This window comes from Pagrus major, chromosome 9, assembly GCF_040436345.1.
Source record: "Pagrus major chromosome 9, Pma_NU_1.0".
In the NCBI taxonomy this organism is placed as follows: Eukaryota; Metazoa; Chordata; class Actinopteri; order Spariformes; family Sparidae; genus Pagrus; species Pagrus major.
In genome coordinates, this window is record NC_133223.1 from 13,835,298 (window position 1) to 13,848,521 (window position 13,224).

The window sequence follows — 13,224 nt, forward strand, 5'->3', positions numbered from 1 at the left end:
ATTCTTATTACAATCCCCCTGTTTTATTGCAAATTCATTAAAGCCCATTTTATTGTATAATTTGTTATCTTTAATGAAATGCATGAATACGTAACAACATGCTGAATGAGAGCAGTAACGCATGAGCTGATCATCATTGTAGCATTGTATGGTGCAACACATCTGGAAAGGTGAGCGAACAAGGTGACGAGGCTTCACACAATAAAAGGTTAAAGCCTGAAAACAAGTCACTGTTCATTTAGAAACACAAGGGCTTCTATTATTAGCCTGCGAAAATGTTAAACCGGTCAAGGAAAATCATTAAAAAGAGACAAGGACGTTTTTATCATTTCAACATAATAGAAATTGGCAATGTAATTGAAATCATTCGGAGAGAAGGCTACACCCGGTATGCAAATGAAATTTAATTGCAAAGCGTGCTTCTTAGGCTATTAACCTGAACGCTTCAACCCCTGCAAAAGTCTACGATCTTATTGATTGTGGAAGACGAGCATTCACTGAATAATAATTGTAAGGCAGCACAAAGAAAAGAGTGAAAGAAGGAGCCTCAATAAAAAGATGTTTTCTGAGGCGACATGATTTCCTATTCCCTGGTTACAGACAGCTTAATAAACTGATGGTAGGGTCGGTGTGGCAATAGAGAGTCATTTAATCCAAAGAAATACCTTTTGTAAATTGACAGTGTAAGGTGCAGGGTCCCAGGCCACCAGAGTCACATTCTTGTAGATTGAGCTTGTGTTGAATCGGTGTTTAGGATTGGCTAAAATCTGCAGAGGGAAAAATGCGGAGTAAAGGTCAAACCATATTGCATTCACTCAGGCAGAACAGTTTATTAGCAAGTGTTTTACAAAACTGAATCAGCACAAAAGGCCAAATCTCCTTAAAGCAATATTTCTACAATTTGGGAAATGTACTTATTCACAGCAGCCAACTCGCTTAGCATAATGACTGAAAACTGCAGGAAACAGATAGCAAGGATGACAAAATCTGAATCCAAAGTACAAAATTGAAGTGGTGATTTTATGGGTGGTCATGCACTGAGGTATTTCTTGGCCAGGGACAATAACTTCTTACATAACTGCCGATAAGTGTACAAAAATTAAACAAAAGTGAAAAAACATTTTAAATATCAAGCTTCAGAGGTTTTAGTACCCAGACTTTGTACTTTAAACAGAGTCAGGCTAGCTGTTTCCAGAGCTGAGGAGAACTGCAGTCAGGTGATAGTTAGATTAGTAGAGCCCGATCAATTCTTGATTTTGGGAGCAGCTTGGTCTACATGAAATTCCTGCTTTTTCTGGACAATTGATGTTTAAATTGTTTTCTCTCACTGTTTCAGTCCAATCAGCTTTGGTGTCCTGTCAGATGTTTTTTTTTTTTTATTTAGCCTTTTCTGTATTTTATTTAATTGGACGTCTGTATATTGCATTATGTTGTTTTAATTGTCTTTTAATTTATCTGTATAGTATTTTATTTGTACAAACACTTTGTAACCTTGTTAAGATATGTGCTTTATAAATTATAATTACTATTATCACTATTATCACTATTATTATTATTACTATTATTACTATTATTACTATTATTATTATTATTAGTAGTAGTAGTAGTAGTAGTAGTAGTAGTAGTAGTAGTAGTAGTAGTAGTATTGTTTTTTGTCATTATTATTATTATACCGATATTAGGGAATAACAATTTCCTATCATGATACATCAGCCAATATATTTATTTGTACAAGCACTTTGGAACCTTGTTGAGAAACATGCATAGACTATTATTACTATAACTATTTTCTATTACTATTATTATTATTATTAAACTCATATTAGACAATAAGAAATTCCTCTAACAATATATCAGCTGATATATACATGCAATGATCCTTCATTAAACACCGGATATTTTATACTGAAACAATAAACTTGACTGGGAATTTAACAATTATAAAAGTGCCCATCTTAACCTCTATTTCTGCATTATAATCCCTTTTTTTCCCAAACGGCAGATGTTGAACACCGTGCAGTATTTTGATGTATCTGTGTTTGGCCAAAAACAGCCAGCTGACCGATAAATTGGTCTTGCTCTACCGATTAGAGATACATTAATGTAGCAACACAGGGATTGTTCAGCTTTTTGCTGTCAGAGGAGACATTTTTCGAGTTTTGTCTGATGTTAAAACAGGAGTGCATTTATTGTTTTTGGAGAGGGGACGCTGGCCTTCAGGGGCAACAGACACAATTTTTGAAAATGTGTCATAACAAACTCAAACTGTCCTCAAATAGAAATGTATACATCTTAAAACATATTCCAGTTACACAGAAAGGATTAAAAGGACATCTGGATCTAGATGCTTTGCATGTTGATGAACGTTTCATACTGATATTTATTATTTATTAATAACAATTCACTGCCCACACTGTTTATATTTGTACATATTATGTATATACAATTCCATTTCTATTTCTGCTCTAGCTCTTCTTCTTACCTTTTTATTATATTGTTTATTTTTTACTATTATTACTGTTTATTGTTATATTGAACTGTCCTTTGGCTGCTGTGATGCACATATTTCCCTGTTTGCGGGACTAATAAAGGAATTTCTGATTCTGATTCTGTTTTATGACTTAGTAATTTCTCATCCATCTTCATTTTAGTTGTTATATGTTTGTTTAATGTCTGCGACTGTAACTCTGCTGCTGCTGGTGTTGGCCAGGACTCTCTGGAAAAAAAAGACTTCTCAATGAGACTTCTCGTCATTAAAAAGGTTAAAGGGGAATTGCCGTTTTTTACAACCTGGACCTTATTTCTAGCATAAAATACGATCATTTACTCACCCAGATAACTTTGGTGTCATTTGGAGTCGTTCGGACGAAATTAGTTCCAGTGGAGCGCCGTGTATATCCATATAATGCGAGTGATTGGGGCACCGAAGCGCAGCCTCTATATAACGCATTATCTGCCGCGAAACTAGTTCATTTCACCAATATTTTGTTATCGAAAAGTAATCGAAAGTTGCCCATTTGGTCCTGCAGGGTCTCCCAGTTGACTTTCGGGACACGAAAAAAAGTCTCTACCACAGCCCGGTTTATCATTGAACGGAAATCCTCCAGTGTTATGATACAGACATTTATTGAGACATCTAGACGTGTATTTCCTGGCCTCAAATCCCACTCTGAGCAACAGAGGCATTCCTCCTCTGTTGTCATAGATTAACATCGTCCACAAGAACACCACCAGTTACCATCTACTCGCGGACGTGCAGCCGTTTGTTGTTCTTTGGCCAGCTGTTCCTCTCTCTGCCTCTGCATCCTCCTTTCAACGAGCTCCTCATCCGTGTACTCTGGCTCAAAACAGTAAGGACGTCCATCATAAACAAAGTCATCGTCCACCACCTCAGAATCGGAAAAATATTCAGCCATGTTGCAAAAAACTAGCAGGAGCAAACTACAGGTAAACAAGCCGGCTGTCGCAGGTGCGCGCGGCGCTCAGACATGACATCATCCAGGTCAGAGGTTAGTAGGTCAACCTACAGACCCCGGATGTTGATAACAGGCAACCCCGGAGGGGGAATAGCACTAGCGTATCATAACAAAATATTGGTGAAATGAACTAGTTTCGCGGCAGATAATGCGTTATATAGAGGCTGTGCTTCGGTGCCCCAATCACTCGCATTATATGGATATACACGGCGCTCCACTGGATCTAATTTCGTCCGAATGACTCCAAATGACACCAAAGTTATCTGGGTGAGTAAATGATCGTATTTTATGCTAGAAATAAGGTCCAGGTTGTAAAAAACGGCAATTTCCCTTAAAATAAATATAAAAAGTAAGAATGTGCAAATAAAACTACAGATGCATTATTGATGGGCTTCATCATCTCTGCACAAAAATGGCTGAAACAAACAAAAACTATCCCGAAATGCAAACCAGCCATCAATAAAACAACATTCACTGCATGTCAAAAAATAATCATAAATCATAAACCATTTATGTTTTCATCCACTCCATATGTCTTGCATGTGTTTCAGTGGGTGACACAGCTCTCTGGATTCTATATCTATCAATGATTCATTACACAGCCAGACTCGCTCACCTGCGAGTTGATGATGCGGATGGTGGTTTTGTTCCCAACGTCTCTCTCGTATCCCTCTGTCGGTGCAGCGTTGAACCGTAAAACTGCATCATGTCTATCTGAAAGGCGAACCACAGATAAGGTCACTCTGGGCGGATAATTAACTGACTTTGAGGTATGCATTATATTATGGGAATACACAGGAAAATATGATAAAAAGCTTATATTCTTTGTTTAAATATGTTGGTTTTACTTTAATTTTCTGAGTTTTGTCCCATCGCTTTTAACAGAACAGCTTTTCCAAAATCAGGTGATGTACTGAGGTTTGACAACCAGCCCCTGAATTGTTCAGATAAATGCAAAACAGGGAATAACAGACAAAAAACAACCTCAACATTAATCTCAAATGTTTGTGCATCAAACATCTCACACTAGCCAGAGCTTGTCAAGATCTCAGTGCAGTCACCACTGGCCTTTAGAACTGTCACATGCTTTTATTTTGAAGGCAACTTCAAATAGAAAAACAATAAATACATAAAGACACACTGTGGCCCTCAGAAACATGCACACATTTGCATTTGAATGACTTCAAACTTCTGCACACACACACACACACGCATCTTTTTGTGAATACTAGTCAGATCTGAGGCTCAGCACCATCAAAGTGACAACATGGTGACTGTAGTGACATAAATTAAGATTACAATGACAACAACAACGCCTGGCCGCCTCACAGACATAACCAAAGTGCTCTCTAGTGGTTAGCTCTTGTAACTAAAGAACCACCACTAGTAAAATATCACAGTTTCCACATGAAATCCTCAGCTTGATGGATGGTTGGAGTAATAATGAGAAACTTGTGATCTCTGCCTGTCAGTGGATCGATGTGTCAGTTCAGCAGATCCTCCCGCTGCGTCGATCTGACACCAGAATGGATGAACCTCCAGCTTCTGATCTCACACTCCTTCATCACTGCCACAACAGCGATTGGCATTCACGCCAACACTAAGGACTGCAAACAGTCGTGCTCACCAGCCCTGACATTGAGTTTGACCTCCTACTCCACTAGGATGCTGTGGACATGTCTGTTCCCTGCAGGGCTGCACCAGACAGACAGATTTTCTTAAAGCACGGACCGTGTTCTTTATCTACATCCAGCAGAAGTGATCGGAATAAAGATGAAAAAAAATTGTATATAATTTACTTTTTGTTTTCTTTGTTTTCTCGTATAACATTTGTTAATTTAATTTTTTCCTATATCTAGAGTTTTAAGTTGAAGATGAGATTGAACTTTATTAACCCCAAATGAAATTCTTGTGCCACAGGATGCTCAAAAAATACACAGAGAAGAAAACACTAAATACTAAAATACGAAAATTCAATAATAAAAAAAATTGGAAAAGGACTAAATGTTCACATCAGTGCTGAAACACAATAAAAATAAAATAAGAAAAATGTAGGAAAAATAATTCAACTATACAAAAACTAAAATAGAGGTAGTATATGCGATGATAGACCAGATATTTAAAATAATTATAATTTAAATGTATTAGTTATGTCTTTTCATGTTTTCCTTTTTATTTAATTAATCTGAAATTAATTTATGTATTTTATTATTAATACTTTACAATTGTGTTTGATGGTGTCATGATGACACATTGTAATATACTATAGCTGGTTTCAGCTAAAAAAGCCTGCTAATTCTGCCTTTTTATGAGCCTCATGGAGCGCTGAGCCAAATGTGTTGCTTTTATCAATGTTGTTTGATCTTTTGAATACATGTCAATCACTTTGTATGTGTATGAATTATTGCAAATAAAAGAGGCTTTGCCTTTAATAAATTCATTGTACATTTTCGTCACACAGTATAGTACTTGTGGTTCTCATCAAAGAATAGTTGGTGATATTGTACTGCTAATACTTTTATAGAATACAATTACATTTTAATGAATGTAAAAAAAAAAAAAAAAAAAGTAGAAAGCAGCATGGGATCATGGAAGTTGTTGTCTTTAACATCTTTTGTTCACATCACATTTAGTCCCGTCACTGACTTCCTTCCTCACTCTGTAAATGAAATAAATGAACATTTCTCTGGTTTCAACATTTAGGATAATGTAAGTATACAACTCAACAAAAGATAAAACAAAGGTCTGTCACATTTAGACATGTTAATACAGAAATGTTACATATTATACCTTTAAGGAAATAACACAGGGCACAGTTGCTCATAAATGCTGAAAGAAAGGACTCTCATGGTGGAAACCCACTCATACTTTGCTTGATTGACATCAATGATGTAACATGCCAGAGGGTACCAGTTGCAACCGGTCACACTGTGCTCATAACAAATCATTTCTATGGATGTTTCTTTCCCGAAACCAGGGATTTTCAATCTGACTGAAAACACCTTAAACCGAATCGATGTTGTACTCGTGACCCCCTTTATAGGCTGCAGTGTTTTTGTAAATATAGTAAAATATGAAAAAATACCAATTATCTCATTTAATTTCACAACAGCACACATTTTTACATGACTCCAAGGTTGAGAAGTGGTCAAGATGTATCTCATGTAATTCTCATGTGCAGGAGTTGGAAACCTCTCAATGCTTTTATTTACTACACAGTTTGAAATGACACTTTTTGTTTCAAAGTCTTATTTTCTCTTGCCAATTCTACACCCCCCCCCCCCCCCCCCCCCCCCCCCGCACTGAAAAACATCCACTCAAGCCTCTGAAACTCTGGATTATCATAATTTAAATTTGACCTTCATGTGGTTGACCCTGATTGGGAGCATCCCTGCTTCTCAAGCACCCACTCTGAGCTCTCTCTCTACAGAAACCAGATAAACACACTCAGCCATATCTTTAAAATCACTTGTAACAACCTATTGAGTTCCACTGTTTCCCACCACACATGCTGGTTGGTTTAACCTCAGCCTGACCAGGATCAATATCCAGCCTCAATTATCTTCTTCATATTTCTCATCAGTAAAACACTGATTTTTCCAGAAAAAAGCATTACAACAGCACATCAGCGCTGCAGCATATCTAGTATAGTTGATGTTTAGTATGTTTCTGCAATTTACAGACGTCCATTAAGAAAATCTGTACAATCTAACATGATCGAAGCGCAGTGAAATCTCTGTGACGCTTGATTTAACTCTGCTTTCTTCTACGTGACAGCACAAACACAGCTTATGTAGAATGTGTTCAATCAAAATTCAGCTCATCCCAAGTCAAGAGTGTGCTTCTCCTGTGTTTCAGTATCCATGAGGGAAGGAAGGGGGGTTTCTTTAAGAGATCGGCATATTTAAAAACAGAGCTGTTACTAGCTGAAAGTAAACCTTTGGCCTTCTCATCCAAATAAATCACGTCCACTGGTTACACTGAGCATTTTCTCAGCGGGAGAACGGCCATAAAGCAAAGCTGGTGACACATACAGCGATTAAACTACAGTATTACAACACCATTATTTATAATCTGTCAGAGAGAGTCTGATTAATGCTTCAGTAACAGGCACATTTATCACTGTCCACCAGATTAAAGTTGAACCCTCTGCTTCTCTCTTGATCCAGTTTGTCCACGTGTGACACGTTACACTCCTGTTCTCACACTGTCAATTCTACAGTTTGAGATCGACAACGCTCAGTGTTTACTCAATGTTGTCCCAGCCGTGTCCAGGTGTTTTTCCTCAACGCTGCAGATGTGTTAATAATAATAATAATAATAAATTTTATTTGGAAGGCGCCTTTCTGGACACTCAAGGACACCGTACACAAAGGAGATAAAAGAATACATCTAGAATAAACATCAATATCAATAAATGAAAAAATAAATAAAAAAACACACAAAATAAGAACAATTCCAATAGATTCAAGGGATGGGACAGGGCAAGTGGCATCAGAGGGAATAGGCAGTTTTAAACAGGTGTGTTTTGAGTTGTGATTTGAAGTTGGGGAGTGAATCAATGTTTCTGAGTTGGGGTGGAAGTGAGTTCCAGAGGCGGGGGGCAGAGCGGCTGAATGCTCTGCTCCCCATGGTGGTGAGACGGGCGGAGGGGACAGACAGGTGTATGGAGGAGGAGGATCTGAGGGAGCGGGAGGGAGTGGGGACATGGAGGAGGTCTGACAGATATGGGGGGGCGAGGTTGTGAATGGCCTTGAATGTTACCAGGAGGACTTTGTATTGGATACGGAAATGAACCGGGAGCCAGTGGAGCTGCTGAAGGACAGGGGTGATGTGGTGGATAGAGGGGGTTCTTGTTATGATGCGGGCAGCTGAATTCTGGACCAGTTGAAGTTTATGGAGTGATTTGTGAGGGAGGCCAAAGAGGAGAGAGTTGCAGTAGTCCAGGCGGGAGGTGACAAGGCTGTGGACAAGGATGGCGGCAGTGTGGGGGGTGAGGGAGGGGCGGAGGCGGTTGATGTTTCGTAGGTGGAAGTAGGCAGACCGGGTAATGTTATTGATATGGGATTGAAAGGATAGTGTACTGTCAAGGATGACACCCAGACTCTTAACCTGGGGGGAGGGTGAAACGGAGGAACTGTCAATAGTGAGTGAAAAGCTGTCGGTTTTGGATAGAGTGGATTTAGTGCCAATGAGGAGAACCTCTGTTTTGTTGCTGTTTAGTTTAAGGAAGTTTTGGGTGAACCAGGTTTTTATTTCAGAGATGCAGTCGGTGAGGGAGGTGGGCGGGAGAGAGGATGAAGGTTGTGTTGTCGTAATGGTGGAGATGTTTGCTTAGTTTAATTGGGTTTTGTCTTCATGAATGTGTTTTCTGCAGAAACCCTGAGGGACAAATGAGAATTTCTTTTCCTGGTGATCCACTTTCTATGTTCTAAAAGTTTTTTTTTTCATGTGAGGAACAGAGTGAAGAAAATGTCTTTTCAAGGGGAAAAGGAGTTATTTATAACACAGTTTGAAATGACACCTTTTGTTTCAAAGTCTTATTTTCTCTTGCCAATTCTACATCCTCCCAGCACTGAAAAACATCCACTCAAGCCTCTGAAACTCTGGATTATCATAATTTAAATTTGACCTTCATGTGGTTGACCCTGATTGGGAGCATCCCTGCTTCTCAAGCACCCACTCTCTTAGCCCTCTCCCTACAGAAACCAGATAAACACACTCATATCTTTAAAAAAATCACCGCTCTCTGCTCCACTAACAGAGAGCAACAGTAGCCATCATAGTTAGAACACCTGTACAACTAACACAACTGCGAGCTTAGTCAACTGATCGATCATTCAATTCAATAAAAGAAAACTGAAAACAACTGTGATGATCAATTCCTGGGTGATCATTCAATTAAGTTTTTAAGAAAAAAAAAATTTCCTGGTTATATTTGCTGGTTTCAGCCACTTAAATCTAGCAATTTGAGACTTTCCTGTCACTGTAAATTGAATTTTTTTGAGTCATGGACTGTTAATTGGACAAAATAGAAAATTGTCATGGTGTCACCTCGGCTCTATGGAGACTGATTGGACTAATTTCTGACATTTTGTACTTTGTACAATGAGGCTAAATTGAAACAGCACAATTGATAATGACAATCAGTAGACGCAGCTACAATTTAGCTCAATTTTCCACATTTTAGCTGTCAGCTCTACAAAGATAAGATCATTACTCAGATCTAGGAAAGTGGCTATTTACTTCTCACTGTTTTGACAACAACGCTTTAATGATTTCATGTCACATTGCTAATTTGGTGTTTTCAATCTTCACACATTTAGAATATGAAGATTAACGGCAGAGTGGCATGACAGCCGACACTGTGGACGCCCACTGCAACAGCTTAATGCCTCTCGAAGATTTAACGTCAGAGAGTTGATTAAATACCTCCGATGCCTTTATCATTATTGTGTAGAAAAACTACACAATCCCAGTGAATTATGTGCACTATGGGAGGTCAAAACATCAGATTTGAAATGGATATGAAGAATGGAAATTTAAAGAGAAAAAACACAAAGAAAGAGGGACAGTAGGCAGAGGCTTCAGGCAGCAGACTGGAGGATCCCTCACAGGATATTTAACCTTCACAGCACCACAAACTATTACCTCAAATGACCATGGACTCATTTTCAGAACAGATCATTTAATTGAATAATGCTCTAACGCTGTACTTGGGATGCAGTTTGTCCAGTGCACCACATGATGGCAGCCACACACAACACTAAAACCTCAGTTTGAAAAGCTCTCACAGGATGAGCTTGGTGCTGCATCCACAGAGAAACCACATCATCTAAATGTCAGCCGGCCTGCGAGTGGCACAAAAAAGGAGAATGATTTTCACATCCATCTTTGGGGAATTTGTCAATTCACAGCTGTATAATGTAGATTTTGATGCAGTGCAGCCTTATGGAAGGACAGCAGGGTGAGAAGAAGTGAGACAGAGCGGGATCAATGCTGTTTGATTTCCTGTTGAAGCTTAGCCTGAGTATTAATGTAACAAAGTCGAGCTTTCCCCAACACTGTAAGGCTGCTCCATAATTAATCGGCTCTGTAACCTTCATCTCATTCGTCACATCACTAAGTCCCCTGTCAAGCAAAACCTCTTTTTAAAGAACTGATTACCGTGATGATGACACACTGAACCAATAGCCCGCCGCTGTCTGACATAAAGATGTATGCAGAGAAGAAATGGTCGTGAATTTCAATTTTTTATTGTTCAATGACAATGTTCCTACGTTCTCTGTCTAGTGGCAGATTTGAGGCTTTTTTGAGGGATTTCTTTTTACAAAGTAGGTGCGTTCAAAACAGGGAAAGCAATGATTTGTTGCTGAAGAAACACCTCCTTTGTTTTTGAGCGTGTGCATTTGGGTCACATTATTGGCCAGAAACCAGAAACAAACATGGCAGGATGATGATACATCAACAGAGATTTAGAAGCACCTGCAGGGTTTTAAGTCCGGGGCCTGGTGCCCAAAACTGAAGCCAGCTTCTCTCTTTTCTTTGCTTCTTAAAATGAGGAATAGTCCGTCAGTCAAATGTCCTTCATACTCCAGTACTAAAACAGTAACCTGAAATACCAAACACCGCTTAAAGGAGACATTATGCTCATTTTCAGGTTCATAAGTTTATTTCGGGTGACTACTAGAATAGGTTTAACACAACAGTTTTCTCATATTGTCTTTATTCCCCCTCTGTCTGAAACACTCTTTTAGCTCCTGTTTCTTTACGGCCCCTTCTCCTGAATAACCAGTCTCCTGCGATTGGTCAGCTCACACACGCCTGAGCCAGCACCACTAACAACAACAGAGCAGCTGTGCTAAATCAATTCTTAGGTGCCCAACTAGCCTCTGGGCAGTAATCAAGGAAATGTGTGACTCTGATGTAGTGTGATGTCAGAAAGTCACAGAATAAAAGGGGCAGTACATAGTTTTGGTGAAGAAATTCAAACTCAGAATTGTAGTATTTACAAATTTATGATGTCATAATACAAACACAGATTTTTTTTTTTTTCCCATAACTGAATAAACAAGCTGTTCTCAGAGGACAATAAGGTCCCCAGAACACTGTTTGAAGCTAGAAAGGTGGCAGGGTCCGCCACATATAAACAAAGTAAAACAGTATTAAATTGTGTTGTCCGTTAAGGTCAGTTTGTTTCTTCAGTTTATTCAGTCATGAAAACAAAGTGTGTTTATTTAGTTTGTTTAGACATAAACAATATCAAGATGCTCTCACCTATCAATATCTTATGGTTAAAATTTCTTCCCAAATACTACAAAGAGCACCTTTAAAGGCGAGACTACTGAAGAGGTGTTTAAGGAACAGTACTTTCTGTGGGAGAGAGGAGCTTCTGTTGGTGTGGACCATTTTAACTTTCAAGACTTTTTACATGCACATGAACCTATATAACACACTGAAGGAGAGGGGAAAAAACAAAAAAAAAAACACAATAGGTCTCTCTTTAATGTCCAATATACACCCACTGAATGTGAACACATTTTGAGTCCGTATTTTTTAAACTTTGCAGCAAACCTGTTCACACCTCCAGCTTTATAAATAAATCTGACCTTATAATGTTCTGATTTATTTTGAAACAGAGGAGCGAGTGGAGGCATCAGTGTTGAAAGACTCTGCAGCGCTGATGTTTACACCGACACAGCACCATAAGCTTATTCTACTGTGACCACAAGGTCAAGTGCAGATGTAGATTTAAAATCACCTTCATGCATCTAAATTTCCTGTTTGTCTGCTCTCCATTTCTGTGACCGCTAGCGTCTATAGAATGCATGTAGACATATTTAATATAATGCGTAAAGCCACAGCACCTCATATCAAAGCTTTTGATTGCTCTGAGCAGCTGAACGCACAAGAAAATGCAAGGAAGCTATACGTGATGTGAGGAAGCCTGATTGGTTACCAGAGGGGGTTCCATTTTTTTTTCGACTGAGCCATCTGTCACTGACTTCACACTCTCCCCACTAACCAAAGAGCTGCCAAAGTCTCTAAACCAAATGCACACACACATTCAAACACAAAGATATGTAGTCTACTCGGCACACGCTCAACCCTGCTCACAGTCGGCTTGACAAGTCAATCAGCAAACGCCACGCAAAGATCGGAACGAATCACTGCATACAAAATTACCGATTTTGTTTACCTTTAAAATTGAACATCTTAGTAGGCCACAGCGCAGATCAAGCTAAAATGTTTGACATATATGTGTAGGTTAGCCACTAGTATGGTAAACTGCCACCTGATTCACTTATGTTCACTTAGAATTGTTGGCAAGCAACAGTAAATGTCTTAACATGGATCTTAGTAATCTTGTTAGACCTGCACCATTCAGGTCCAGCTCGACTACACTGCAGCTCTGCTCTGTCTAGCTTTTAATTATGTTAAGCTGCTCCTACTGAAACTCAACACTTCTTGCAGAAGCTTTGCTGTAAACGTGTTCATTAGTGAAAGGTGAGAGCAGTGAGAGCGTTTAAATTTGAAACAGATTGCAGAGTGTTGAGTTTGTGTTAACGGTCACCAGCACAGACACCAAACCAGACTGGCACTCAGCAGAGCGCATACAGTCCCCCTTTATCCACATCAAATCGTACTCACTCATAGACACCCACCGTCTAAATATGTTGGATATTTTTCCATAAAGATTCATGCTATGCTCCAGTTATTTCCTCATAAAGCAGCTCTGGAGTTCTCT

At 39.0% G+C, this 13,224-nt stretch overlaps 1 protein-coding gene across 1 annotated transcript in view; it reads right to left on the bottom strand.

Annotated features, from left to right (window-relative positions):
* The window catches only part of st6gal2a (ST6 beta-galactosamide alpha-2,6-sialyltranferase 2a), a 60,974-nt gene that overhangs the window by 18,190 nt on the left and 29,560 nt on the right, over window positions 1–13,224 (bottom strand). The window contains exons 4-5 of the mRNA XM_073474189.1: window positions 4,093–4,190; window positions 666–767 (exon numbers count right to left, since the gene is read on the bottom strand). Coding sequence (XP_073330290.1) covers window positions 666–767; window positions 4,093–4,190 — 200 coding nt within the window. The remainder of the gene's footprint in view (window positions 1–665; window positions 768–4,092; window positions 4,191–13,224) is intronic.